The sequence below is a fragment of the Boeremia exigua genome (genome assembly GCF_020726555.1).
Source record: "Boeremia exigua strain MPI-SDFR-AT-0100 chromosome Unknown C7974scaffold_2, whole genome shotgun sequence".
NCBI lineage: Eukaryota > Fungi > Ascomycota > Dothideomycetes > Pleosporales > Didymellaceae > Boeremia > Boeremia exigua.
The window spans coordinates 2,069,038-2,095,518 of NW_025763519.1; the positions used below are offsets into that span (position 1 = coordinate 2,069,038).

Here is a 26,481-nt window from a genome sequence, read left to right on the forward strand (position 1 = left end):
GTGGCTTGCCGCACCGAAACCGGACGATACCCGTGAGAAAGTAACATTGGAGTCATTGGTATGACGCGAAGGTCAAGAATTTACACTCCACAAACAAAGCTTCCAGTCAATTGACAAACTACTTTCTCCTGCTAACCTCACCCCTCCCTTTCCACGCGTGCCTTTGCCTCACATCGCAGCCATGGTCCAGAGATCTGACGTCAACTACTTCGGTGCTGGCCCCGCGCCCCTCCCCACCGCCGTCCTCGAGAAGGCATCACAAGCGCTGCTCAACTACCAGGACAAGGGTCTTGGTCTGTGCGAGATCTCCCACCGTTCACCAGAAGCCAATGCCATCCTTGCCGAAACCAAGCAGGCGCTTAGCGACCTGCTCGAGATCCCCGATGACTACGACATCCTGTTCCTGCAGAGCGGCGGCAGCGGCGAGTTCAGCGCGACCGTGTACAACCTCGTTTCGATTTGGGTAGAGAAGAAGCGCGCCAAGATTGCCGAAGAGGTGGGAGACAACAAGGACGAAGTGCTGAAGAGGCTACGGAAGGTTGTGGATGAAGAGCTCAAGGTCGACTACCTTGTCACCGGCTCGTGGTCGCTCAAGGCCTCACAAGAAGCTGCACGCCTCATAGGCGCCAAGCACGTCAACGTTGCAGTTGACGCCCGTAAGGCCAACGATGGCAAGTTTGGCAAGATCCCGTCCGAAGACCAATGGAGCCTTACCCCTCGTTCGTCTGGCGGACCAGCGTTCGTCTACTTCTGCGACAACGAGACTGTCGACGGCGTCGAGTTCCCTTCGTTCCCCAAGAGCCTCGAGGGCGAGGATGCTCCCATCGTTGTCGCCGACATGTCTTCCAACTTCATCTCCCGCAAGGTCGACGTTAAGAAGTACGGCGTCATCTTCGGTGGTGCACAGAAGAACATTGGTAACACAGGTATCGCCATTGCCATCCTCAAGAAGTCGCTCCTTCCTCCCCAGTCGCCATATGCCTCGCCAGACATCTTGAGAGAGCTCAATTTGGCTGTTGGACCCATTGTCTTCGATTACCCTACAATCGCCAAGAACAACTCGCTATACAACACCCTGCCCATCTTCGACGTGTGGGTTGCCGGACAGGTGATGAAGAGTCTTGTTGAGTCCTACGGCGCAAAGCGTATTGGTGGTCAGGAAGAGATTTCAGATGAGAAGGCCAATTTGATCTACGGCGTGCTTGACAAGTACGCAGATGTGTACCGCGTCGTTCCGGACAAGTCCGCGCGCAGCAGGATGAACATCTGCTTCCGGGTTTCTGGCGGAGATGCGGACAAGGAGAAGGCTTTCCTCGCCGGCGCCGAAAAGAAGGGCCTGCTCGGGCTGAAGGGCCACCGCAGCGTTGGCGGTATCCGCGCCAGCAATTGTGAGTCCTATTTCCACTCGGTGGCTGTGCAATACATCGGGCTGACGCAATTTCCACAGACAATGCCGTCTCTCTCGACGGTGCAAAACTGCTCGCCTCCTACCTTGAGGAATTTGCGAAGTCTGCTTAGAGAGCGACTTTCACCGCCGCAGCTGGCGGGGGAGGACCAGGCACTGTCGGTCATAGCATCCAAATGCAATCATATCAAGACACTTGAAGCTACAGTGCAATGTCATCCAGCTTCGTCCCATGACCTTGCGGTCTATCGATGAGCCCATCCTCTGACGTGGTCTAGACCATCTCTTCTTCCTGCCAGCGAAAGCAAGGACAGGCACCACAGCAGATTGTTTCGCGTCCTGATACGGGATTCTCGGATCTCTCACCCGTCGTACTCGACGGACTGTGGGGTGCCTCTCCGTTGTGGACCGCAGATGTCAAATTTCGATAAGGTGGCAAGACAGATCTCTTGACCCAGCACTGCATGCCTGTCAATGATCAGGCACTAAACTTATGCGGAAATTCAATGCATGTCACCACTGCTATTGATTCGTGTCACTGAGCGCAAACACGGGATACACGGCTGGAGATTCATCACTCGCAACGGGAATTGTCTGCGATTCGATTCAACGTCTAAGTGACAGCAGAACACTGCACTCTTGCCCAGTCATGTCTGTTCGTGCCGTCAGCCAAGCAGCATGACCACGGTGGCAAGAAACATTCACCGCCACTGTTCCTGCTCATTCGCATTACCGTGCATGCGTTATATGAACCCTTCTTTAGCTTTAGGTCCACTAGAGTGAGCAGCTCCGCTTACTACACGTCAGTAGTAACCACTCGCGATCTTGATCGACATCGGCGTCCGACCTCAGCCCCGTCGCCATGTTCATGCTTCTTCGCTATTCGACGACCCTGGAAATGCGAATTGCTCCGAGATCCCAGCGTCGGATGTGGGGCGGACGGGGACCTGGCGTTCTTGGTGTCTCAAACAGGGATCAAGCGAGGATCTGCGGCACAGCGTAAACTTAGCGAGCATCAGAACGTTAGTTCAACCTCCTCAACCTCACAACTGAATGACCAATACGCCACGCGCCTGCTCATGGTGTAGCGATAAGATTCCCTATGGAAATACCTTGCGCAACGTGACAGAAACGAAACCGTGAAGGCCAGGACAAGCGCGCGGCTTTGACAGGAGACAGGACCACGTTGTTGGAAGCCCTCGTTCTGCAGACCATGACCATGCATGCTATACAGCTTGCTGCTATCCCCAACTTCCAGCAGACATCATGTCATGCCATTCGGAGTACATCGCCGTGATCAACGAAGCACGAGCAATCTCCACAGTCTGCTCAAAGACGCTTGTCGAGACGGGTCTGCCAGCATCCGCTGCCCAGGCTTGCCAGCGTGCGTGCAGCTTGTGAAACCCCACCTTCTCCAAGCAGACGAGGGTATGACCTCTAACGTGCACGAATTTGGGTGGCGCCAATGCTCATCCACTGCAAATGGATGACAGGCGCCTCAGGACCGCTGTCCCGAAACTGTGCGCTACTGGCACCTGCTTTAGTTTGCTCTTATACCATTTCGCGTCTCACATTCGCCTCCTCTTCGAACGCCTAATGCTTACCCTCTTTTTCCCTCTCTTCGTTGCTGGCTGGCTCAGACACTTCTTACTGAACTGAGCACATTGTTTCCTTCAGTCAGCTGTCTCCATGCATACCTAAGCGTTTTCACTTTCCACAGCCGCTGCTGGTGTCCAGCGACATTCTTTTCATCTTGTGATTTTTTGCGAAGGTTGGCACAATGGAAGAATGGGTCGCTCATTTGCCTCTGCTCGAGGCCCGGTCGCACTTCAATGTGTCGCTCAACACCTCGGCCGTTAGCGAAACCTCCTGGTCCTCGACAAACTCTACCAGAGCCGTGATTGCGAGCTTGCAATTGGCGCAGGTACAAACGACGCGCACGATGCATCTGGCTCTGGGTGTCTTCAGTCTGGCTCTCGCGCTGTTGACGGTCTACCGAATCTTGTCAGATGCACGCAGAGCGGCAGCGCTACAGGTCACTCTTCGGAAGCAGTAAGCATGGAATCGGCATTATACAACCGGGCTGACACTGTACAGAAGGTTTAACTCTCTTCAAAATGTCCACCCTGCCGAGACTTTCCCACTCGCGCTGGCTTGCGGTGCGGTTCTTTCGCAAATTATATTCGTAGCTGTGCAGAGCACAACTCTCTATAGTGTTTTATCTAAAAACTGTCGAATGCTGGCCATGATCACCTACCCTGGTAAGTCAGAAGACGCACCTCGATTTCACAACTGACGATTGCAGCCATCTTTATCATGGGATACCTCACTCTAGTCTTCGGCATCGAGACAGCCTTCCGGTCCTTCAAATCCGAACGATTTGCGCCCCGAGGGAAATGGAACACGATATTCTGCATCGCTGCAGTCGCGTTCTTCTCGGTTCTGACCTGGATCCCGACCATCGCGTGGCCCATGCTGAACAGATGCTTCGGTAGTCTGATCTGGTTTCCAATGCGCTACGATCTCCTCACACTTGTCCTCCTTGTCGTTCTCATCTCCATGCTCCTCCTCTTGACGGCCGTCATCAGCATCCAGCTCATGCGAAGCGCGGATATCGATCCAAACGAGCGCATCGCAGCATCGAGAATGTGCTACTACCTGATTCTGACCGCGGTCATCTACGTAAGTGTGTATTGACAATCGCATGGCCAAGCTGACAATTCAGATCCTGGTCGTCCCATGTCAGATCCAATCTCTGCAGAAGAACTTCGATGCCGCGCTCGGTGGTTCGCGTTTCGCTGAGGCGTCACTCTTCTCATCCGGCATGGTCATCTCCTTCTTCCACCTTTTCCTACGCACGAACGCAAACCGGCTCGTTATCCGACCTATCGACGAGATGAGGGCCCAGTCCAAGCAGAAGCGTCCAAGGCTCCGTTTCTTCGGCCCGAGCGATTTGGAGATGAATATCAGCGGACCCATGGGGCTCCAGGGTGGACGTCGCCCAGACAGCAGACAAGGCTTGATCGACGTCGGCCCCGAGAAGAACCGATTCGACTTTGACCCGGAGTACTTTGAGCGTCCAGATCGGGTGATTACGCCAGGGTCGAAACTCCAGAGCCCAATTGACCTGACCAAATGGCCACTACCTCCAGATCTAGAGGAGCCAAAGGAGACGACAAAGAAGCGAGGCCACGAGCGCAACAAGTCAAGCTACTCCATCTTCCCGACTCGCGCGGAGGATGTTCCTCGCCTCCCAGCCACCGTCTACAACCCAGCACGAGCAGCCAAGGGTGAATCCAGGATCTCGAAGCTCGCCATGCGCCGCTTCAACCGCCGCAGCTCCGTCACCGACGTCAGCCAGGAATTCGAGTCTATGGACAAGCCCCACCCCTTTTTCGCCGGCCGAGCGCGCCACGCAAGCACCGACAGCAGCGCAACCGTCCAAATCGGGCTGCGCTTCTCTCTCGCCCCCGCGACCCTCGCCACTGTAAAATACGCCTCACCCACCGCTCCCAACGTCCCCAAGCTCGCCCGCACCGACACCGACTCCAGCGGCTCGACTCTCGGCCTCCCCATCCAGTCCCCCTCGCCCACCGCCATCCTGCGCCCCGCCGTCTTCTCGCCCCCTACCCCCGCCAAACCCAGCCCGGCACGCACCCCCGCATTCCCCCTCACGCCCTCAGACAGCAGCGCGTACCTGCAAGCACAGCGCGAGAAAGTCCTCCCCGCGGCGCCCGCACGCGCAGACTCCCCACCCGTCCTGAGCGGCCTGCGCATGAACCCCGTGACGCCCGCGGCCTCGGTCGCCGCCTCGTCCCCGACCTCCGCGACCTTCCTCGCCGACTCTGTCTCCACGCCCTCCGTGTCCTCGGCTTCTGCGCCGAGCGCCCCCCAGCACCTTACCCTCGCCATCACGCGCTCGAATAGCGGCCGTGCGTCGCCGTCGCCCACAGCCCGTATCCCGCTCGGCCAGGGCACGATGCCGCGCTCCACGCCCAAGGGCTGGTTGTAGCGGCACGCGGCTGCGCGGGTGCGCCGCGGCGCGCGGGTGCGTTGCCGCTGTACAGTATTGAGAGGGTCGGGCAGGGGCGTTCCGGTTTCAGATGGGTTTGGGGCGTATCAGGACGGGGGCGTGTTTCGGGCGTGGGTGTGACGTGGCGGGCGTTGCTTGTGGGATTGCTTGGGGCAAGGGTGCGCCCGCGTCTCGATGACTATGCTCCTGGCTCGACGCCGGTGGTGCCGGTGGGGCTCGCCGCTGCTGTTGCTGGCGATGAGAGGCGCTGCTGGGTATACCTCACCCTTCTTCACGTCACCCGCTATTGTACAGCGCTATGGACGCGCCGCGCCGTGCTGTGCTGTGCTGTGCTGCGCACACGCTCTTTTGCTTTCGACTCACGACGCAATGCTTTCTTACATACGTATTCCCCTTTTCTTTACCGTAGCTAGCGCACCGTAGAGTGTATGCATACCTTTCATGACTCCAATGCTTTCCACATCCCTTGCCATATGTGTCTTGTCTGCACTGTTTGTTCCAGTCTTATGCGTGCTGTTGGGTGCTATGCATATCCCGTCGTTGACTGCGTGCTATTCACGTCAGTCGTGTCACGAGAGTCCGCTCCGTGTGTCTGCTCGGGAAACCCTACTCGAGAGCTCAAAGCATGTTGCCATGTATTAAGCGTGACTGCTGTCTACATCAGCCCGTACTCCCCATGCTCCTGTGCTGTATTAACGACGGGTTTAGGTTCTGCAGTTTGCAGTAGATCGCATCGTTTATTAACCCACAACTCTATCGCAGTGTTTGTCTTGGAGTTTCAGGAGGCAGATACCTTGTTCAGACTGAGTTGAGATTTCCGGTGCTGTGGTATGTTCGCACTGGATTGTTTGCGAGAGAGTGGGTTTGTGTTTTCGGTTTTGTTGTCTATATTGTAACGCCTGTGTTGAACTGTTTATATTGCGATTTCAACGTTAAATCAATCAAGAAGTATATCTCCCCATCGCGGTATGCGGTTCATGGTACCAAATTTACTGTAACAAGCAAGCTATGCTAGCCACGCCGTACTGTCCACACCTTACTATGCACATCGTGCTATGTATATTACACTCTCATCGAAAACATGCTGTCTACCTAGGTAGGTCCGCAAGTCACGCCTTGCCACCCACCGCACCTATGATGTATCCGGCCTTCGGTTTCTATACTATTAGTGCTATCTCTATTGTGCAATGCATACTGGACTAGGTTTGCGTTTAGAGTGTTCGCGACGACTGTCTACACGGTACAGAGCTGTCCACGTCGAACTACCTAATCTCCACCATCCAGAGTCTGCATACCACCACATGCTATTGCAGCAAGTCACTACCTATTCAACCCCGTTCCTTAAACACCAAGAAAGTTCAAGTCACATTCTCCTGCTAACCAACCTGCACGATCACACCAGCAGGCAGCAACTCCCGATCGGCTCCGTATCTCGGCCTGATGCTGTTCCAAAACAAAGCATACGTTTGAGTAGTTGCAACGCCTTGGAGAAGGCAGGGAACCTGATTAATGCACTCAATTGCTTCGTGATATTTCAACTGGTCGGTTCTGTTGTTCGTGATCCCTATGTAATTAACGACACATGTTAGTCGTGGTTCCTTGCACAATGACTATCCAGAGTCCACAGTCGCACAATCACGATGTTATCAGCATCGTCTACACTCCTCATGCCATCTCCTATACCACCCCACCGCGCCCAGAGCTCGGTATACTTTCCAAATCTAACCACTCGTGTATCCTGCAGTATGCAAAAACCCACAACCACTTTTCACTAAACAAGTCGCGTAAGTAGATCTAGACGTGTCGATGGACCCGTAACCACACTCCACGGACCCCTTGCTCGACGACAAGGTACAAGATCACAGGACCAGGGCGAAAACCCAAGCGATTGACTTTTGAGGACAAGGAAGCTGTTGGGTAGTGCGGGGTGAGTGGCAACTTCCTTGTTGCTCATCTCGGTCCATTGCAGCGCTGACTCGACCGTGTGGTTGTTGGCATGCGAGGCCCTGCAGTACTCGCCTGCACTCCCATAATCCCCTGATCTCCTGCTCTTTGTTGTTGTAGATTTTTCCTGTTCTGTTTCTCTATCTCCGCCAGTTCAGCCAGCGGAACGTCCGAGTAAAGCGCGCAATCTGATCCTCAAATCTGGTTCACTCGTGCATGTATCTGATCTGTGATCTCCCGTGTCTGGTTTGTAAACCCACTCCCTCGTCCACAACCCACTCCCGTCCCCCGTTTCCCCACCCGTCAGCTCGAAACCTTGAAACCGTATGGCCATGACAAACCGCCCTTGACCCACCTAGAATACGCCTTAATCCCAACACTGCACTGTTCGGGAGCTACTGTTCAGGACTGGATGTTCGGGATTGCGTTTTGATATTGGATGGTCAATGTTGTACGGCGTTCGCTGGTCAAGTTTGCTTGACGTTTGCTCAAGATTCTTCGACGTTCCTTGTTCAAGGTTCCACGGCGTTTCCTGGCCCCTGTGCATCCGCAAACACCCCGCGCAGGCAGCAGGAACCCAGAAGCCAGGAGCCAAGAGAGAGGAGCTTGTCACCACGCTCTCCCCTCCCCCTCCCCTTCCAACCCCTTCCCCTTCCCCTGTGTCTTTTGGGCCTTGGACATGGATTTGGATTTGAACTTGGCCTTGGGTTGGACTTGGACTTGGACTTGGCCCTGGATTGGGCTTGGACTTGCAGGTACACTTGCACATGACAGCACAGCACAGCACACAGCACAGCACACATGACAACACAGCACATGACAACACAGCACACGGCAACACAGCACGTCACACGGCCAGCAGCAGGAGCACACTCCAAGCATCAATCATGATTACCGTATCTACGCAGCCGTCCAGCGCCGCCAGAACCGCCACCCGTTCCCCTTCTCCCCCTGCTCCAAATTCCGAAACCGCTGGCCCTTTGCACGCCTCCTCCCAACCCACGAAAACCACACCAGCAACCCAGCGGCCATAAACGCCACAACCAGCAGCGTCTGCACGGGCTCGGCAAACACGGCGCGACTGAGCAGGAACAAGCTAACGCAGCAGAAGATAATGGGCGTGGAGATCCACGTTTTGTAAGGGCGGTCGAGATCGGGTTCGCGCACGCGCAGCACGATGAGGCCGAGGACGGTCTGGAAGTAGAACGAGTAGCCGGCGACGCCGTAGAAGGTGACGAGCGAGTCGAAGGAGCCGGTGAGGATGTAGACGGCGGTGAGGGCGGCGTTGAGCAGCATGGCGGCGATCGGGGTGTGGAAGAAGCCGGCGTCGTCGGCGAACCAGGAGGAGAGGCGAGGTGAGGAGCGCGGGCGCAGGGCGCGCGGGGCGGCGCCGAGGCCTAGCCGGCCGAAGAGCGCGGGCAAGTAGCCTTCTTTGCCGGCGGCGTAGACGAGGCGCCCGGAGGTGAAGGTTGTGGCGTTGAGGGCGCCGAAGCAGCTGCCGGACACGAAGAGGGCGAGGATGAAGGCGCCGACGGGGCCGAAGACTTGGCTGCCAAAGGCGACGGCGACGGTGTTGGAGGACTCGATGACGTGGGCGGGCAGCACGAGGAAATAGGAGATGTTGGCGAGGATGTAGCAGAGGATGACGAGCGGGAGGGAGGTGTGGATGACGCGGGGCAGGTCGCGGGCGGGGTTCTTGAACTCGGCCGTGACGTAGTTGACCTGGGGGCGTTAGTAAGGGAGTATAGAGGTGGAGGGAGTGTAAGCTTGCATTATCCCATCCATCAAAGGCCCAGAGCCCCGCGTACAGGGCCACGGCCCAGTTGCTGATGTCGTGCGAGGTGTTGTCGAACCAGCCCTGGGTCTTCCAGTCGGTGTTGGCGTCGCCGCGGTAGGAGAGGCCGGTGGCGGCGACGACGATGCCGATGACGAAGACGCTGATCAGGGCGAAGAACTTGAGGAACATGAAGACGTCGGCGCTGCGAGTGCCGAGCTTGGTGGACACGCAGTTGAGGGCGGTGACGAGCACCAGCCCCGCGAGGGCAATGGCCTTGTTGAGCCAGGCGCTGGCATCGACGGCGTCGGCGCCAATCACCGCCCGCACCAGGTACTCGCCGAAGATGATGGCGATGATGGCGGCCGAGCCGGGCTTGAGCACCGTCACGGCGCACCAGGTGAACAGGAAGCCGGCCCACTCGCCGAAGATCTTGGACAGGTAGACCTGGGCGCCGCCGTTGAGCGGGATGGCGCCGCCGAGCTCTGCATAGCTGGCGGCGCCGGTCCAGGCCAGCACGCCGGCGGTGGCCCAGACGAGCAGCGAGGCGGCGGGCGAGCCGGCGTTCTTGTTGACCTGCGACGGCGACGAGAAGATGCCGCTGCCGATGATCAGGCCGATGACCAGCGACAGGCCGTTGACAAAGGTCAGGCTCTTGGTGCGCTCGAGGCCGGCGTTGGCAGCGGGCGCGGCGGGGTCGACGGGCGCGCCCAGGGCGGTGTAGCCCTGGGCGGTGCTGGACAGCGGGAAGAGGTTGGGGGCGAAGTCAAAGGCCGACGACACGCTGTACGAGCGGTTGTGGCGCGGGCGCTGCTGCTCGAACAGCGGGTCCTCATCGTCCAGCGACAGCCGCGACGACGGCGCGCCCGCGGCCGACGAGTCCTGCGAGTCCTGCGAGGTGCGGCGCGACGGGTGCGACGACGAGGCCAGCGACGCGAGCTCGAGCGAGTCGCGCGTGGGCGGCGGGAGGGAGGCGTAGCGGCCGGCCATGGTGTGCGAGTGATGGGCTACGACGAGGCCATGGGATCTGGCGGTGATCTGGCAATGCCCCTGAGCCGCGGCGGTCTGCGGTCGACGTGAAAGTCTGGCGAGGTCGGGACAACGACGCGCTACTCGATGCACAGTGGCCCAAGCTCAAATTCCGCGGGAGTCTTGCGCCGCCGACACGGCCGCAGAGATGTGACGGCCCTTTGCTCGCAACGCCCGCCTGTTCGCACGTCCGGCTGCCACACACGTCCGCTGATGCGCGGCCTCTGTGTATACCGCCCCGGCTGGCGGCCCGTCGCCCGCCTCGCCTCGCCCTGTACCCGGCGCGGGCGCGCCACTTTTGCGCGGCTCAAGTCGCGCGCCCACGCCGCGGCCACGACGCCCATCGAGACGCTCACGGCCAAATGGCAGCCGCACTGGGACAAACTGGCGGCGAGTGGAGAGGAGCCGGCGCCGACCAAGGGCAAGGCCTACGTGCTGCCCATGTTCCCGTACCCGTCGGGCACCCTGCACCTGGGGCACCTGCGCGTCTACACCATCTCCGACGTCCTGGCCCGCTTCAAGCGCATGCAGGGCTACGACGTGCTGCACCCCATCGGCTGGGACGCCTTTGGCCTGCCCGCCGAGAACGCTGCCATGGAGCGTGGCGTGCACCCGGAGAAGTGGACTCTGCAGAACATCGCCGCCATGAAGGCCCAGATGCAGCTCATGGGCGGCCGCTGGGATTGGCACTCGGTATGCAGACCAGCATAGCCGGCGACCACGCTGACGTCGCCAGGAACTCCGCACATGTGACCCCGACTTCTACAAGCACACCCAGCGCATCTTCCTCATGCTCCACGAGCGCGGCCTGGCCTACCAAGCCGAGTCGCTCGTCAATTACGACCCCGTCGACAAGACCGTCCTCGCCAACGAGCAGGTCGACGCCAATGGCTGCTCGTGGCGCTCGGGCGCCAAGGTCGAGAAGCTCATGCTCAAGCAGTGGTTTCTGAAGATCAAGGAGTTCCAGGAGCCGCTGCTGAAGGATTTGGACGCCCTGGCCAAGGACGGACGGTGGCCGGAGAAGGTCCTGGCCATGCAGAGGAACTGGATCGGCAGGTCCGAGGGCACAAACCTGTGGTTCGACATCGACGGCGCGCAGTTCGACCCCGTTGAAGTCTACACCACGCGCGCAGACACCTTGCTCGGCGTGCAGTACCTCGCCCTGTCGCTCACCCACCCCATCGTCACGCGCCTGGCTGCAGAAGACGAGGCCCTGCGAGACTTTATATCACGTGCAAAGGACCTGCCCAACTCGAAGGAGGGCTACCGTCTTCCCGTCGTCGCCCGCAACCCCCTCGCTGAAGCCCTCAATATCGATTCGTCTACACCTGTCTTCGCCGCTCCCTATGTGCTCGACGACTACGGCTCCGGCGCGGTTATGGGTGTGCCAGGCCACGACACGCGCGACCATTCCTTCTGGAAGACCAATGCTGGAGACGAGCCTATCAAGGTCGTCATAACCGCCAAGCAAGGTTCTCCAGCGTCTGTCAACCCCGAGCAAGCTATGACTGCCAGAGGCTTCGTCGCTGCTGACGTCCCCGAGTTTGCGAACATGGACTCGACAACAGCTGTGACGAAGATGGTTGAGAAGTTGCAATCCTCAGGGAAGCGCGCGGAGCAGACCACAAACTGGCGCCTGCGCGACTGGCTTATCAGTCGCCAGCGATACTGGGGCACGCCCATACCCATCGTCCACTGCCACTCATGCGGCCCCGTGCCTGTGCCCGACACCGACCTTCCAGTCAAGCTACCCAACCTGCCCGACAGCTTCTTCCAGGGCAGGTCGGGTAACCCACTTGCGGAGGACGAGAACTGGAAGAAGACGTCATGTCCCAAGTGCGGCTCGCCAGCTGAGCGCGAGACCGACACCATGGACACCTTCATGGACTCGTCATGGTACTTCTTCCGATTCCTGGATCCAAAGGGCGCCTCGGTTGTGGAACCTGAAAAGGCGAACCATGGCATGCAAGTCGACCTCTACGTGGGCGGTGTCGAGCACGCAATCCTGCACCTCTTGTACGCCCGCTTCATCTCAAAGTTTCTTGCTACGACACCCCTGTGGCCGTCAGGCCAGGCGGTCCACGGCGAGCCGTTCAGACAGCTCATCACACAGGGCATGGTGCACGGGCAGACCTTCACTGACCCCGCGACTGGCCGCTTTCTGAAGCCGGACGAGGTCGACACAACAGACCCTCAACATCCCGTAATCAAAGCAAGTGGAGCGGTCCCCAACGTCAGCTTCGAGAAGATGTCCAAGAGTAAGTACAACGGCGTGGACCCGGGCGCCACAATCGCCAAATACGGCGCTGATGTCACCCGCGCACACATGCTGTTCCAGGCCCCGATCACCGACGTGCTGGAGTGGGACGAGACGAAAATCACCGGCGTCCAGCGCTGGCTCCACCGCGTCATCCGGCTGTCCAGCGCCTCCTGGTTCCCCGACCAAGAGCTCGAGCTCTTCAAACCCCCCACCGACCACGACGAACCCCTCCGCAGCATCGTCGCCCGCTTCCACGCCACCAAGTCCAAGTACCCCCGCCCTCGACACCCCAGAGGACCTCGTCGCGCTCCTCAAACCCGACGAAGCCCTCCTCTGGACCGCCGCCCAGCGCACCATCTCCTCCGTCACCACCGCCTACGCCACCACCTACTCCCTCAACACCGTCATCTCCGACCTCATGTCCCTCACAAACCGCATCTGGGACACCCCGCACGTCTCCGCGCTCACCCCCTGGCTCAAATGGGCCGCCACCACCACGCTGCTGCGCCTCCTGGCCCCCGTCGCCCCCGGCGCCGCTGACCACGCCTGGCACGCGCTGCACGCCCACGCGCGCTTCATCCCGCCCGCGCGCACCCCGCCCTCGGTCACCATCTGCGGTTTCCCGGCACCCGTCGACAAGCACCTCGTCCCCGCCCTCGACCCGACACGTATGTGCGCCGTCCAGTTCGACGGGCGCCGCCGCTTCGCGATCCCGGTGTTCAAAACTCGGCTGGGCGATACGGCCCGTGCGCGCAGGGTGCAGGAGCAGGCTATTATCAGAAACATAGCGGAGTCGCCCGAGGGCCAGGTCTGGTTGAAGCGCGAGGGGGGCAGGTGCTGGGAGATGAGTAGGACCAAGGTCCCCGACGAGGTGTATAAGGAGGTGCCGAGTGATTGGCGGGTGGTGGTTGTGGGGCGGAGGTTGGTGAATTTTGTTAGTCCGCGGGATCCGAAGATTAAGAAGAAGGGGGGGGAGGGAAGTGAGGGAAGTGAGGGGATGGAAGAGAGTGGCGAGGAGGGGGGGAAGAAAGAAGAGAGCCGGGAAACGCAGGGCGCTGAGAAGAGCGTCGAGTAAGCCCCCTAACACCAACCTCGCCACCCGGCGCCTGGTTCCCCAAGCCCCCGCCACCCGCGCAGTAGCCGCTTTGGACGCCCTCGACGCGCCGCTACTTGGGCTGTGTATGATACCGCTGTTCGCCGCAACGGCCTGGACCGGACGGCACGAAATGTAAAATGTAAAGTAGTTAAAAGTAGATGTGTACATGTATTATAGACACGGCTGTATGGTGGAAAATGCAAGATGGAGAATGTGGAATGTAAGATGTAAGATGGAAGATGTACGATGAAAGATGAAAGATGCAAGATGAAAGAAGTAAGACGTACAGTGCACACCCAACGACAGGAAACGCGAGACGGAAAACACAAGAGATGGGTTTCTAGAGTGTATAATAGCGCCGGTCCTAACTGCCTGTATGTGTTTTGTGCGGGTAGCGTGGTGGTTGTGTGTACGCGGACGAATGCAGGCAACTCTCACCTTCACAACCGTTTTTGAGGGGAGGCAATTATCCATGTGCTCGCCTAATTACTCAAGATCCTCTTCTCCCCCACTCAAGCTCTCTTCTCACTCCTTACTCAACGCTCCTCTTCTTTGTTCACTTGCCATCTCTCCTCGCTCTTACTCACGCAATATAGGTCACTCTCACTTTCAACTCCTAGTTCGAACGTGAGACTATCCGGCACGTACTCGCCTAATCACTCAGCCACTCTTTTTAACCCTATATCTCCATTTCTTTTTCTCCCCGACACATCATCTCCTTTCCCCCCAATCGGCCCCTTCTCACCCCAGCCTCCTGCAACCCGCCGACGATGGCCACCTCGCAGCCTCCGCGCTCCAGCAAGACACAGTCCAGCAGTCCAGCAAGTCCAGTCGCCTTCCCCAGTACTGCAGAGCTCATCTCCCGTCCCGAGGCTGTCGCCACCACCAAAAACCCCACGCCTCACGCCACTGGTGCCCACCGAATCCTCCATCCGCAACCACCCACAATGTTGGATCCTCAATCCGCTCCTTTCGCGCTGTCAGCGCTTGGTCAGACTCCCTCCCCGCAGACCCCGCGCCCGCAGCTCACAACCGCCTCGCCTGCCCCGCCGCGCCGCCGCCGCTGCCACCGTGGAAAACGTGGAACCCGCCGCCGCCGCACCGACATCAGCCAAGCGCTCTCAGAGACTCCAGCTGCGGCACGGCTCTCCGGTCTCAGTGAATCAGCGCCCGCACCGCTGACCTATCCCAATGGCGCGCGCCGGCTCCCCAGCGGCCTCGCTTGTGGCATCGGCCCTGTCGTTTGGGATGGCTTCGCGAGTGGTCTCACGCCGGCGGCTGCTTGGTTTGCGAATGAGATGGTTAGAATTATGGAGGCGGAGGCGGAGGCGGAGAAAGAGAGGGGGGGGGGAAGGGGAGGGGGAGGGGCAGGAAGTAGGGCTGCGAGAGTCGGAGTTATAGAGGTGGGAAACATGGAATGAGGATGCCTGGGGGGGAGGGGGATGGGTTGGTGGGTGTGTGAGAGGCCACGGCTGGGGATGAGCGGTTGGGCAGGTGATTAGCTGGACAGGGTAGAAGGCGGAGATGGATATAATAGGTGGGTGGTGGTGCGGTGTATTGCGCGTGTGAGGTTCTGTGGAACGGTGTACAGTACACATCGTACTGCAGCTTGGCACTTCCGACTACCTACCTGGCGAAACGCAGCGGTGTACTGGAAAAACGATGGTTGTTAAATGACTGCTTATGAGCTGTGGTGGGAATGCCTTTGATTTTACAAGAGTCTCGGACCGCTGGTCCGGTCTGAGCGTGATGTGACATGCGAGCTTAGATGTCTCCTCGATGGTCACGGGCTCTCAAAAAGCTGGAGCATTGTCGTTATGAATTCAAAGTGGCTGGATTGGGAGAAAGGTCCGAGCTAGAGCAGTCAGGCGTCCGTCAATGCTTCCCCTCAGGCTAAAACCTGCGTCTACGCCGTGCCCCTTACCATCTGTAGAGGATGTACAAACATCATTACGCATGCAGACCCGCGTAGCACCGTCCCTCCGTAGTGTACCCCCTTATACCTCCCACCCCACTCCCCTTGCCCTCCCTACAACCTCGCACTCCCCCCCGCCCTCCCCTCCCACCTCTCCCCCGCATCTCGCACGACATCATACCCATACAACCACTCCTGAAACAAGCTATCCGCCATCAAATTCGGACTCCCGGGGTAATCCCCCGCCCGAAAAACCTCCTCCCGCATCTCCCACTGCGGCCCATCCCGCATATGGATGAAAAACCGATTCGCCCAGGAACCCCTCTGGATCGCGTGCGCGCGCCCGCGCCGCAGGTCGTGGAAGAAACGCAGCGCGGGCGCGATGTCGGCGCGGGACCGCGTGCGGGTCGAAGAGAGGCAGAAACCGAGCGCGGAGGCGTCTTCGATGGCCATTGCGGCGCCTTGGGCCAGGTAGGGCAGCGTGGCGTGCACGGCGTCGCCGATTAGGAGGAGGCGGGACGAGGGGTGCAGCCATTTGGAGACGGGTTTTAGGTCGATGAGGCGCCAGCGCTCGAGGTCGGGGGGGACGAGGGTGAGGAGTTTGGTGCAGCTGGGCGGGTTAGTGTGGGTTTGGATACAGGGGAGAGGGGGGGCCGCGGGCAGAAGGGGTTCGTGGGTGTTTGTCCGCGGGTGTGGATAGCTGGGAGGGCACGTACACTGGGTTCCACCCTGCGAAGGCGGTGCGCACTTCGGAGGCGCTGGCTGGCGCTTTGTAGCCGACCATTGTGTTGTCGTCGGGGATCACCATGAGGAGGTTGTATGTCGCTTCTTTCTGCATGTTGTACCTGAGCTGTCAGTGGTGTTGCCAACTACGCGCGAACGGGAGACATATATGAACAAGAGAGTAGCACGAAGAGGACGAGAGCAAGAGATATATGAGAAGAACAGACTCACCCGATGATGTGGTGGTCAGGACCAAGCCACTGCTCGAACCCCGGCGTGGTCACCAGCGACGCCAGCTCAGGATCCCGCCGCAACACCTCCCCCGGAATCACTGCCCGGAAACACGTGTCGCCCGTCTCGTGCGGCTCGACGTCCTGGCCCATCGCCGCCCGCGCGATGCTCTTCACGCCGTCGCACGCCACGACCAGGTCTCCCACCACGCGCTCGCCCGACTCCAGCACCACCGTGCCCTGCTCTGGCTCGTAGGCGGTCACAGTGCAGCCGGGACGCAGCGTGGCGCCGGCTTTGAGCGCTGCCTTGAGCAGGATGGAGTGGTAGTCTGGACGGTACACTTGCCAGTACGGTGCGCCGAAGCGCGCCCTGTGTGTGGACAGCTCGCTTATGCCGCGCGCCTCGCCAGTCTTCCAGTTGCGGTAGTTGAGCAGCCCGGGTTTCGATGCAATGCGCTCCATCTCGTCTTCCAAGCCCCAGCGAATCAGTTCCCGGGCGGCGTTGGGTGGGACTTGAACTCCCGCTCCGATCTCGAGGCCGTCAGCGGCGGTGGTCAGTCGCGGATCCCACATACCTCGCCGAACTCAGCGGCTTGTTCGAGCACTGTGACCTTATGTCCAGATTTACGTAGGGATATTGCAGTGGCCAGGCCCGCCATACCGGCGCCCACGACGACGATGTCGAGCTCGAGAGGCATTGTGAAGGACGCGAAACACTTTCAATTGAGTATGCTGGGCGCAGCAAGTAACGAGTCCAGCCCGTAGACCAAGACAGTTTATCTATGTTGAGCGCTTACTTCAGACGCGGTTCTAGCTCGCGCGAGCATGCGTCGACTCGTTCCGTGGACGATGGTAGCGCCGCGGAACTTCCGCAACGGGGCCGCACTGCACCAGTGCCGACTCCACGCAGCCGCAGTGCGAGGATTGTGCGTCCGCCTCGCATGAAGGATCACAGCACCGATCGCGCCCCCGCTCGTCCGTAGCTCTGCACGTGCACCACGAAGCCGCCGTCCCGTTCTTCTCCATCCCGCTCTCCAATGCCGTCCTGCGTCTGCGAGAAATCCAGACACAGACCCTGCGAGCCGTCCTCTAGGCACACGCCTGTCTTGCTCAGCTCTTTGCCTAGCTTCTCGACATTCTTCGCCGTTCCCTTTGAAACCCTGACGTAGCCCCTCCCGTCCACGCCCGCCAAGTCTCCCACCTCGTAGTGCAGCACTGCTGGAGGGCCGCTGAGCCAGGTCTCCATGCGCTGGAAGAAAGCAGCCGCCGCAGGGCTACTGAGGAAGGCTGAGTGCGCGGCGAGAGAGGTCCAGAGAGTAATTGAGATGGCGGAGTTGGGGTCGTTCAGCTTGGGTCCTACGGTGGTGAGTCGGGAAGTTTAGACGTGAAATGGTAAGTACCTGTTCGCACTGAAACCAGGCCCGGAGCCGCGAGGAGGGTAGGAAGTTGCTCGCGCTCGAAGAATGGCAGGAAGGCCTCGAAGGGGCGAGTGAGTTGCATCTCGACGAGCTCAGTGACGTGCGGCATTGTGGCGTGTGGCTGCGATTCCAACGTCTGCGAGACGTAATGGCGAGACTGTGTTTTCCAAACACATCAATGTACTTGTGAGTCCCAGATACTAAACCACCTACCTGCCTGTTCGCACCTCGCAGTGCGCAGCGGGTCCTCGATCGCGGAACAGCGGAACCTTCCGCCTGCACCGCGCTACAACACTAAGACGAACACCAACACCATCACCAACGCCGATCCCAGCGCCGAAGCCACCCACAACCACCAAGATGGACCCCTACACGAAAACCCACACCACGCACCCCGCGTCCCCCCGCCCTCCACCCTCACCCCCACTCTCCCTCGCCTTGACAACATACACACTACCCGACGCGCCCCCAACCGCACTAACCCTCCTCTTCACTCACGGCACCTCCTTCAACAGCGCGCTATGGCACATGATCATCGATATCTTGCTCAAATCGCCCGCGCTGCATGGCCGTGTACGCCGGGTTGTAGCCATCGATGCCGTGAACCACGGGGAGAGTGCAGTGGTGAATGGGCGGGGGTTAGAGGGGGTGAGTATGGACTGGGGGGCGTGTGCGCGGGATGTCTTGGGCGTCGTTCGGGGGTTGGAGGCGGGGAGCGGAGGGGTCGTGGGGATTGGGCATTCGTTTGGGGGCGGGGTTATGTATGTGTTGTGCCGCGGAGGGTACCATTACTGATGCGGACAGGGCGCATGCGATGCTGATGGCGCCGGAGTGCTTCAAGGCGGTGCTGCTCGTCGATCCGATTCTGTTCGTCATGCCGGCGCAGGATCGGGGCGCGGCGCAGGTGGCGTTGCGGCGGAGGAGTGAGTGGGGTAGCTTGTGAGTGCGATTCAGTATGGAAGGAAGGCGCTGATGCTGTGCAGGGATGAGGTGAGGGCTGCGTTTGCGAAGAGCAAGGGGCTTGCAGACTGGCATCCGAGACAACGAGAGGCGTATGCGGTATGTACAGTGTGGCGAGGGGTAGTACGTTAACGAGCTGATGAGAGTAGGAGCACGGCACTACAGATGGACCGCAGCCGCCGACTCGGGTGCTCAAGACGTCGAAGGAGCAGGAGGCTGCGACGTATATGTGCGTATGCACCCCTCTCCATGAGCTGACTAACATACCACCAGTGCCGGCCCGCTGCCCGGCCTTGTCGATCTGCTCAAGCGCTCAAACAGCCGCTGGAGCGCTGTTCTGGGCGGTAAAAGCCCCGTCATGTAAGTATATCTCTGTGATCACAAATGCAGCCATCGAGTCCTCTCACAGAGACAGGGATTCTGCTTACTGACCAAATTATCAGTAACGTATCTCAACGCAGTGAGATCCGCGAGGCTGCAGGCGAAAACGCAGTGCATATGATTCCAGACGCCGGGCACCTCGTAAGTCTGGGTCGCGTTGAGGTATCGCGTGCTTACCGCAGTAGATTCCTATGACGCATCCATTTGAACTCGGTGCGTGCTTTCCATGCCCTACTTGTTGGCCAAGCTAATGGCTGCAGCACGTCTTATTGAGGGGGAGTTGCTCAAGATCAGCAGACGGGGGGTGAGTGAACACAAGCTGTAGGACTGTAGGTCATGTATGGGGGGTCATCGTCAGACCACTCTCTCGTCAAGCGCGCGTCTAGTCGTCAGAGCTGCCTCTTACCGGTGAGACTGCGGTGAGACGAGCCCAACGGTGGACTTGTCGCGTCATTTATAGTTTCGTGATGGGGAGAGTGGTAGGGGCGTGTATCGAAAGGGAAGGAGACATCATTGCATTTTTCGTAATCGGAATAGTACGCGAGCCTGAGTACTGCGCATCTTCCACTGTCACGCTCTGTGAAGGTGAGATTTGTTAGCATTGAGTCCGAGACCTACATCCAAAACGTATGAACTAAGTACAAAATACATTACCATAGTCTCACGTCCCTCCAATGGCCTGAGATGAATATGTCCTGCGTGCAGAATCCTTTCCGGGAAGCGCCGGGAGCGGGGCCAAATTGCGGAGATATCTGGGGCCGCAACCGAGCTTAGCCTGAAACCGTTAGCGGGGTGGAAGGACAGTGGCTCTTTAACGACGGAGCTGGCTCGGTCGCTGCGGAGGTTTTGCGCTTCATCTCACCTCAAGCCGAAGCACTGTGATTCCAGCGTTCTAGATATGTCACCACAAGACCCAGAAGCGTCGTCCGTGCCGGAACACGGACCGCAGGAGGTACCTGAGGAAACCCGAGGGACGCTGAAGCGCAAGCGTGCCAAATACGCGTCGCGGGCGTGTCATTATTGCCAGCGACGCAAGATAAAGGTATGCGATTCCCGGCATCAGCCACGGTTATTTCTGTTTGGGACGTTGACTGAGATTCGTGTTAAGTGTGACGGCGCCGATCCGTGCCGTCCATGCCTCCATCGCGACCAGCCATGCCATAGGCCAGATGGGGAAGCGGAGAGTTCGAAGAATGGCCAGATGCCTGATAGCAGTGCATCTGAGTAAGTCAAGATGCAAGACCTCTTAATTGAGCACTAGTTTAACATCCTAGCCAGTCCAATGATCAGCTTTTTGCTGCGCCGGCTCGTGCAACTGGAAGAGCGTATGGAGCGCCCGGATGCTAACAACGTTGATCCTCAGCTCGAAAAGTCCCTTGAGCATCCTCCAAAACAGCTGGAAAGTCCGCAAGCTTCACACTCACCAACAGCTTCGCAGTCGAAACGCATGCGAGAGAGCCAGGGAGTCATGTGGGAAGATGGGTCGCCATTTGCCGGGGAGACGTCTGTGCGATACAGCCTGGAGCTGATGGAGGATCGACTGAATAGATTGGGTGTGAATCGTCTCGAGAATGCTTCCAGTCCGCCACCGACTCAGACCTTGACACCTGCTATACGACCAAGCACGCCGGACAGGACAAGCCTCGCATCGCGGGGGGGCTGGAGAAGTACCGGGAATATGCGACAGCTGTTGGATTCGCACGGTCTTGTTTTCCAACTAGACGAATGGAAGTCCCAACTCGAGACCTATTTCGCAGAGGTGCATCCACTGTATCCATTTCTGTTCGCGCCATCTACCTGGGACACCTTCAACGAGCTGTGGGCGGCCTACGCCTCAAACACGCCCATGCCGATAAGCGCGAACCAAGATCTGGAGCTCCAGCTCGCCATCCTCTTCCTCTGTCTCGCAACAGGCAGATGCACTACGGCCAACCGCAAGCAAAACGAAGCACGGCATAGCGCAGGGTGGAGCTTGTACTGCGTCGCCAATGAGCTGATTGGGGACGTTCTGAATCTATGCGGGAGTTCCAACGCCCCAACATTACAGCTTCAAACTCTTCTTACAATAGTGCGTCCAAGTACCTCCCAAAGTCCAGATTCTAGCGAACTAACGTTTTGCATAGGTCGTCTACTTGTTCCGTTTAGACGCCAATGAAAGAGCGCAAAATGTGCTTGCTCTGGTAGTCTCGCACGCACATACACTTGGAATCAACAGAGGCTCTATATCAGCGAAAGTGACCGCCTTCGAGGATGAAATGTTTCGCAGGATCTGGTGGTGCATCTACGTCATCGACAAACGCTTATGCCTTGAGACTGGTCGTCCTTTCCTGATCATGGACATGAACACCGACGCAGCTTTACCGTCTGACGTCGATGATGTCTGGATGTCGGAACAGAAAAACTCAGCCAGACATATAGCAAACGTGAGTACCACGCCCGGCGAGGTCGATCCCTCGCCAATAGCGTACTTGAAGGCCATGATCGGTTACTCGCGCATCTCCAGCAAGGTATGGGAGGCTGTATATGCAGCGCCAGTCGCGAAACAACCACTGAGCGACGTGCTTCGCGAATATGTGGAAATCTCTCTAGATCAGTGGCGCCAGGCTCTGCCCACCGCACTCATTTGGACCTATTCAGAATCGCATGGCCTTTCGGACAACCCTCCACGGGATCGCCAGCGCTTCTTACTCCACTTAGTAAGTGGATATCAATTACTTTGCTTCGCATGAACTGATCCCTACGTAGAGGTACAACTATATGAAATTGATGATTCGAAAGCCTTCCTTACAACGGGGTGCGGTCGATCTCGAACGAAACATCACCTCTATCGCAATTGCGGACCTTATTATCTCAGAATTTCTGCGCTGGCATGAAGACTTGAAAGTCCTCACGTTCCCCTACGTCAGGTATCTGCTCGGTGCGACCATAGCTTCTTTGAGCATCATCATCAGCGAGCCTTCGCTATATGACGCTCACATATCATTGGTTGTCTCCGCCGCCGAGTTATTGAAGACATCCTGCTATGAGAGTTGGGTTTCTGGGAAAACAACGCGGACAACTGCCCGCGTATACAGCGTTGTACAGTCTATGCGACACCTAGACCGAAGTCCTAGCTCGGCCCGAGTCACGAATCAGAACCAAATGCACTCCATGCAGACCCGAGGGGCTCCGAGGACCGCTCATCCACACGATAACAGCATCAAACACGGCTGGGTACCGGGGGAAATTTCTGCGGCAAACCCACTGGTCTCCCCAGTCTCGTCTGGCCAGCCAGTCCAGGAGCAAGCGCTGTTGGCCGAGTACGGAATGCCCGCGGAGTTCATTTGGCCGGATCTGAACATGGATGAGTTCGACTTCGAGGCTTCTCTGCGTGGCAGGGATTTGGTTGAGGTGCCGGCAGATACGTGGTTGGATGGCTTGTCGTTCACACCAGTGATTCCACTTTCGCACGCGTCGTAACAAACAATACTACGAGTCGTTTTCGGCATCATTCGTCTTTGCAAACTGCAGAAATTTTGAAACGCATCGGTACTGGATTATCGAATATACACTCTACATTCCGTCTCGATCGCCTCATTCATGACTTGATCACCATACATCCGACGAATACAGCCATCTTGGTTGGGCTTCTATATATGTTCGCGCCACAAGATCACAACTTCGAGCGACGTTGACTCGTAATCTTCAAAGCTATTGCTTCTGCGACTGCCTTATCCTCCTTCACTGGTAGGCGCCGACGCAACACCTTTCCCGATGGGCTGCGGCAGTCTGTGAGCAAGTGAAATCATTCAACAGCGGGAGAAGCCAACGTACTTTCTTGGTATGGCATCGAGAACGTGGATGCCGCCAACCAGGCGTTTGTAATGAGCGACACGCTTCTCAACGTACTCCCGGAGTGTCTCGATCAGCGCGGCATGCGAGTCTCGCGCCCAATCCGTCGTGATGTAGCCAACAGGATACTCCGTCCCTTCCTCCTCAACGGTCACTCCGCATACAGCGGCATCTGTAACGTCCGGATGTGTCAAGAGCAGGGCTTCCAGCTCGGCTGGAGCGACCTGGTTGCTAGAAGGCTATTAGCTTATGCGTTGACAAGGGGTCGAGTCACGCACCCTTTCACCTTGATGAGCTCCTTTAGTCGATCAACTAGGTAGACGAAACCTTGATCATCCACATACCCCACGTCTCCAGTTGGAAAGAAGCCGTCGCGAAAGCCGTCTTCTGTCGTTGCGCTGTGTTGCACGTAGCCGCGCATTATATTTGGACCGCGAATCCACAGCTCTCCCGGCGTGCCTCTTTCGACGTCTGAGCTTGAATCAATACTATTCTTATACGAATGTTTGATGACATACCTGCGCCCTGGGCATCGACTACACGCATTTGCATGTTCGGAAGTAGTCGGCCTACCGTGCCACGGATGTGGGTTTCGTCTTCACGCTGGGAGATGATAGATGGACTCGCCTCAGTACATCCGTACCATTGCGTAAGGACGCAGCCCATGCGTTTACTCAGTTCGTCGGCCAGCTCTGGTTTCAGCGGAGCAGCAGCGTTCATGAGGCATCTGACCGACGAGAAATCGGCGTTTGCTGTCAAGGGGCTGCGCAGTATCGCCATCGCTATGGGCGGTACCACGTTCACGTGTGTCACCTTGTCTCTACGGATTGACTCCAGCATCTTCGGGAGGTCGAAGGATCGAAAGACTACGATCGGGGCGCCGTGGCAGAGGTACTGAATGCAGAACCCACCGAGTCCGAGGATGTGGAAGAACGGGACGACAAGCGTGAAGACGGTGTCTGGTTGATACATACTATCGAGGCAGCGGCCTTGTTGCGTGACGTTTGCGACGACGTTTCCGTGCGTCAGTTGCACGCCTTTTACCAGGCCTGATGTTCCCGAGCTGAAGCAAATCAAGGCTACATCTGACGCGACTTGCTTCGGGCTACGATGGTATCTTTGGAAGTATGAGGCGTACTCGTCACGAGCGAGGATGTCCAACACGGAATATGAGGGGTGGACTTGGTGTTTCCCATCAAGAACGTGCAGCTTTGGTGTGAAGAGTCCATCTATCAGACCCAGTGCCTTCTCCAAGCTGTCGAGGAGCTCTGACTGCACCAACACATATTTTGGCTTCGCCAATGTTAACGTATGACATAGCTCCTACATGACAATCAGCGCATTACGGACCTCATCCTGATTGATCTGCATACCTCGGCTGTGTAGGCAGGATTGAAGGCAGAAACGACAGCGCCCGCGGCCAGCAGACCATGTATAATGATCGGATAGTATGTCTGCGAGCTAGGTCAGTACTGCCCACACGCAATTGATGCTAGAAAACATACCGTATTGTAGGAGAGGTACGCAACAACATCGCCAGGAGCAATGTTCAAGTCCTTCTGCAGGAAGCCAGCGAAAAGGCGAATTTTGTCTCTTAAGCTTCCGTATGTGTAAACAACTTGTCCAGAGTATCCATCAATGATCGCAGGCTTGCTTGGAACATCGCCTTTTAAGTTGTGGTCCAGCACGAGTGAAGTTATATCCACATCAGGAATCGTGAATCCTGCGTTGTATGGAGATTCGTATAACATGATGTGATCTTGAGCCTTTTCCCAAGCAAAACGCACAGTCGGTTTGAGTAAAGAACATCACGCCACACCATCAGTGCGTATTTCTAGTACTACAATTTGCGCAATGAACGGCTACCCCGGGCTGACTAGATCGATGAGCCGGGGTTGACTATCGACGGCTGCGGGGTCAGAATCTGGGGTTCCGTCTTGTTCCAGTCAGCGGAAATACGTTCCACTGAACCCGTCCACGATCACGACTCCGAAGCCAAAAAAGTGCACGTCCCGTCCATGCACGTTCCCCCCCACACACACAACTCCACCTGCGCATGATATTAAAATCAAAGAGTTGGCTCTGCAAAGCAAGAAAGTAACACTGTTCTCATACCACATCTCACTATGCCGCAGATTTCAGGTCGAACCGCTCTTATCACCGGTGTCAATGGCATCTCGGGGCATGCGATTGTCGAGCACCTCATTCGTCAGCCTAGATCCGAATGGGCAAAAATCGTGGTCACATCCCGCAAGCCGCTGCCGCTCCATTGGCTCGACGACCGAGTGGAGTTCTTCCCGCTCGATCTTCTTTGGCCCGAGGAGAAGATCGTTGCTGCGATGAAACCATACTGCTCGGAGGTCACCCATGCATTCTTCACATCCTACGTGCACACCGACGATTTCCCGCTGCTGCCAAAGTACAACATCCCACTCTGGGAGAACTTTCTGTCCGCTTTGGAAACGGTTGCAGGCACCTCGCTTCAGAGAGTATGCCTTCAGACGGGAGGAAAACACTACGGAGCGCATCTTGGCGTGCCCACCCGGGTTCCATACGAGGAAGATAGCCCTCGTTATGATGATAAAGGCGAAAACTTCTACTACGTCCAGGAAAACTTTTTGTTCAAACGGCAAAAAGAGGCAGCAGCCAGAGGCCACAACTGGCATTACAGTATCATCAGGTGAGCGAGTCATGCACCATATATAGTACCAATCACTGACAGCAGCAGACCTAATGGCATCGTTGGCTTCACGCCCGCCGCCAACGGTATGTCCGAAGCCATCACAATGGCCTTGTACTTCCTGATCAGCAGAGAGCTTGGCCAGAAGGCTGAGTTCCCCGGTAATGACTACTTCTACAACTGCGTGGACGACTGCTCCAGCGCAAAGGGTATCGCCGACATCTCAGTGTGGGCGATGACCGAAGAGCACACCAAGGACGAAGCATTCAACTACGTCAACGGCGACACCTATGTCTGGAAACACCATTGGCCGCGCATCGCCGCCTACTTTGGCGCAGAGGTACGTGACTCTTACATTCACCACGCAACAGCGATGCTTACTTGACACCAGCCGGGTTCCCCGGTCGAGAGCGCAGAGTCCTTAAAGGGCGGCACAGCCATGAAGCACACCTTCATGATGAGCGACTGGGCCTCAGACAAGCGCGCGGTCTGGGACGCCGTCGTCGACAAGTACGGCGGCAAGAAAGAAGCGTTCGACTGGGGCACGTGGAAGTTCTTCGACTGGACCACGGGAAAGAATTGGCGTAAGTACAATACCCGTTCTCGCACGCATGTTACTGAGCAACCCCACAGCGACGCTGAGTTCCATGTCCAAGGCACGCAAGTTCGGCTACCAGGGCTACATTGACACGTATGACTGCTACGTCGAAACCTTCCGAGCTGTAAGTTCCTTCTAATAACCTTCGTCGACCTCATAAAGCTGATGTATTATTTAGTTTGAGAATGTCGGGGCCCTTCCTCT

General features: G+C 57.7%; 12 protein-coding genes across 12 annotated transcripts; 8 read left to right on the plus strand and 4 right to left on the minus strand.

Annotated features, from left to right (window-relative positions):
* Positions 1 to 181: 181 nt before the first annotated feature.
* On the plus strand, positions 182 to 1,518 carry C7974DRAFT_301941 (phosphoserine aminotransferase-like protein; the record flags this gene model as incomplete). The annotated part of the gene is made up of 2 exons (XM_046137875.1): positions 182 to 1,388; positions 1,448 to 1,518. The coding sequence occupies 2 exons, from the start codon at positions 182 to 184 to the stop codon at positions 1,516 to 1,518; spliced, it is 1,278 nt and encodes a 425-aa protein (XP_046001736.1).
* A 1,450-nt stretch (positions 1,519 to 2,968) lies between these two features.
* On the plus strand, positions 2,969 to 5,882 carry C7974DRAFT_447440 (uncharacterized protein). The gene is made up of 4 exons (XM_046145636.1): positions 2,969 to 3,457; positions 3,503 to 3,666; positions 3,711 to 4,087; positions 4,131 to 5,882. Exons 1-4 carry the CDS (start codon positions 3,186 to 3,188, stop codon positions 5,415 to 5,417), a joined length of 2,100 nt encoding a protein of 699 aa, XP_046001737.1. The 5' UTR covers positions 2,969 to 3,185; the 3' UTR covers positions 5,418 to 5,882.
* Positions 5,390 to 5,882, plus strand: C7974DRAFT_386041 (uncharacterized protein). Its single transcript, XM_046141022.1, has one exon. The coding sequence runs from the start codon at positions 5,613 to 5,615 to the stop codon at positions 5,859 to 5,861; it is 249 nt and encodes an 82-aa protein (XP_046001738.1). The 5' UTR covers positions 5,390 to 5,612; the 3' UTR covers positions 5,862 to 5,882.
* Positions 5,883 to 8,233: 2,351 nt separating this feature from the next.
* Positions 8,234 to 10,226, minus strand: C7974DRAFT_386044 (large neutral amino acids transporter small subunit 2). The gene is made up of 2 exons (XM_046141023.1): positions 9,154 to 10,226; positions 8,234 to 9,104 (listed from the first exon to the last, which is right to left on the minus strand). Exons 1-2 carry the CDS (start codon positions 10,144 to 10,146, stop codon positions 8,283 to 8,285), a joined length of 1,815 nt encoding a protein of 604 aa, XP_046001739.1. The 5' UTR covers positions 10,147 to 10,226; the 3' UTR covers positions 8,234 to 8,282.
* Positions 10,227 to 10,337: 111 nt separating this feature from the next.
* C7974DRAFT_107918 (uncharacterized protein) lies at positions 10,338 to 13,410 on the plus strand. The gene is made up of 2 exons (XM_046134964.1): positions 10,338 to 10,878; positions 10,922 to 13,410. Exons 1-2 carry the CDS (start codon positions 10,399 to 10,401, stop codon positions 12,983 to 12,985), a joined length of 2,544 nt encoding a protein of 847 aa, XP_046001740.1. The 5' UTR covers positions 10,338 to 10,398; the 3' UTR covers positions 12,986 to 13,410.
* Positions 13,411 to 14,311: 901 nt separating this feature from the next.
* On the plus strand, positions 14,312 to 14,962 carry C7974DRAFT_372630 (uncharacterized protein; the record flags this gene model as incomplete). The annotated part of the gene is made up of 1 exon (XM_046140068.1): positions 14,312 to 14,962. The coding sequence occupies one exon, from the start codon at positions 14,312 to 14,314 to the stop codon at positions 14,960 to 14,962; it is 651 nt and encodes a 216-aa protein (XP_046001741.1).
* Positions 14,963 to 15,570: 608 nt separating this feature from the next.
* C7974DRAFT_409280 (salicylate hydroxylase) lies at positions 15,571 to 17,107 on the minus strand (the record flags this gene model as incomplete). Its single annotated transcript, XM_046143390.1, has 4 exons — positions 15,571 to 16,066; positions 16,173 to 16,301; positions 16,411 to 16,940; positions 16,985 to 17,107. 4 exons carry the CDS (start codon positions 17,105 to 17,107, stop codon positions 15,571 to 15,573), a joined length of 1,278 nt encoding a protein of 425 aa, XP_046001742.1.
* Positions 17,108 to 17,170: 63 nt separating this feature from the next.
* On the minus strand, positions 17,171 to 18,061 carry C7974DRAFT_107974 (uncharacterized protein). The gene is made up of 2 exons (XM_046134966.1): positions 17,810 to 18,061; positions 17,171 to 17,765 (listed from the first exon to the last, which is right to left on the minus strand). The coding sequence occupies exons 1-2, from the start codon at positions 17,934 to 17,936 to the stop codon at positions 17,359 to 17,361; spliced, it is 534 nt and encodes a 177-aa protein (XP_046001743.1). The 5' UTR covers positions 17,937 to 18,061; the 3' UTR covers positions 17,171 to 17,358.
* C7974DRAFT_107962 (Alpha/Beta hydrolase protein) lies at positions 17,923 to 19,525 on the plus strand. Its single transcript, XM_046134965.1, has 8 exons — positions 17,923 to 18,588; positions 18,632 to 18,766; positions 18,811 to 18,886; positions 18,937 to 19,016; positions 19,061 to 19,147; positions 19,231 to 19,309; positions 19,354 to 19,381; positions 19,429 to 19,525. Exons 1-8 carry the CDS (start codon positions 18,188 to 18,190, stop codon positions 19,491 to 19,493), a joined length of 951 nt encoding a protein of 316 aa, XP_046001744.1. The 5' UTR covers positions 17,923 to 18,187; the 3' UTR covers positions 19,494 to 19,525.
* A 487-nt stretch (positions 19,526 to 20,012) lies between these two features.
* Positions 20,013 to 22,829, plus strand: C7974DRAFT_107995 (fungal-specific transcription factor domain-containing protein). The gene is made up of 5 exons (XM_046134967.1): positions 20,013 to 20,210; positions 20,277 to 20,392; positions 20,447 to 21,236; positions 21,292 to 21,864; positions 21,914 to 22,829. Exons 1-5 carry the CDS (start codon positions 20,067 to 20,069, stop codon positions 22,625 to 22,627), a joined length of 2,337 nt encoding a protein of 778 aa, XP_046001745.1. The 5' UTR covers positions 20,013 to 20,066; the 3' UTR covers positions 22,628 to 22,829.
* Positions 22,724 to 25,015, minus strand: C7974DRAFT_108090 (4-coumarate-CoA ligase). The gene is made up of 6 exons (XM_046134968.1): positions 24,505 to 25,015; positions 24,373 to 24,453; positions 23,518 to 24,322; positions 23,278 to 23,470; positions 22,982 to 23,230; positions 22,724 to 22,926 (listed from the first exon to the last, which is right to left on the minus strand). The coding sequence occupies exons 1-6, from the start codon at positions 24,748 to 24,750 to the stop codon at positions 22,821 to 22,823; spliced, it is 1,680 nt and encodes a 559-aa protein (XP_046001746.1). The 5' UTR covers positions 24,751 to 25,015; the 3' UTR covers positions 22,724 to 22,820.
* Positions 25,016 to 25,125: 110 nt separating this feature from the next.
* On the plus strand, positions 25,126 to 26,416 carry C7974DRAFT_301837 (uncharacterized protein; the record flags this gene model as incomplete). Its single annotated transcript, XM_046137867.1, has 4 exons — positions 25,126 to 25,679; positions 25,725 to 26,019; positions 26,071 to 26,263; positions 26,313 to 26,416. The coding sequence occupies 4 exons, from the start codon at positions 25,126 to 25,128 to the stop codon at positions 26,414 to 26,416; spliced, it is 1,146 nt and encodes a 381-aa protein (XP_046001747.1).
* Positions 26,417 to 26,481: the final 65 nt, after the last annotated feature.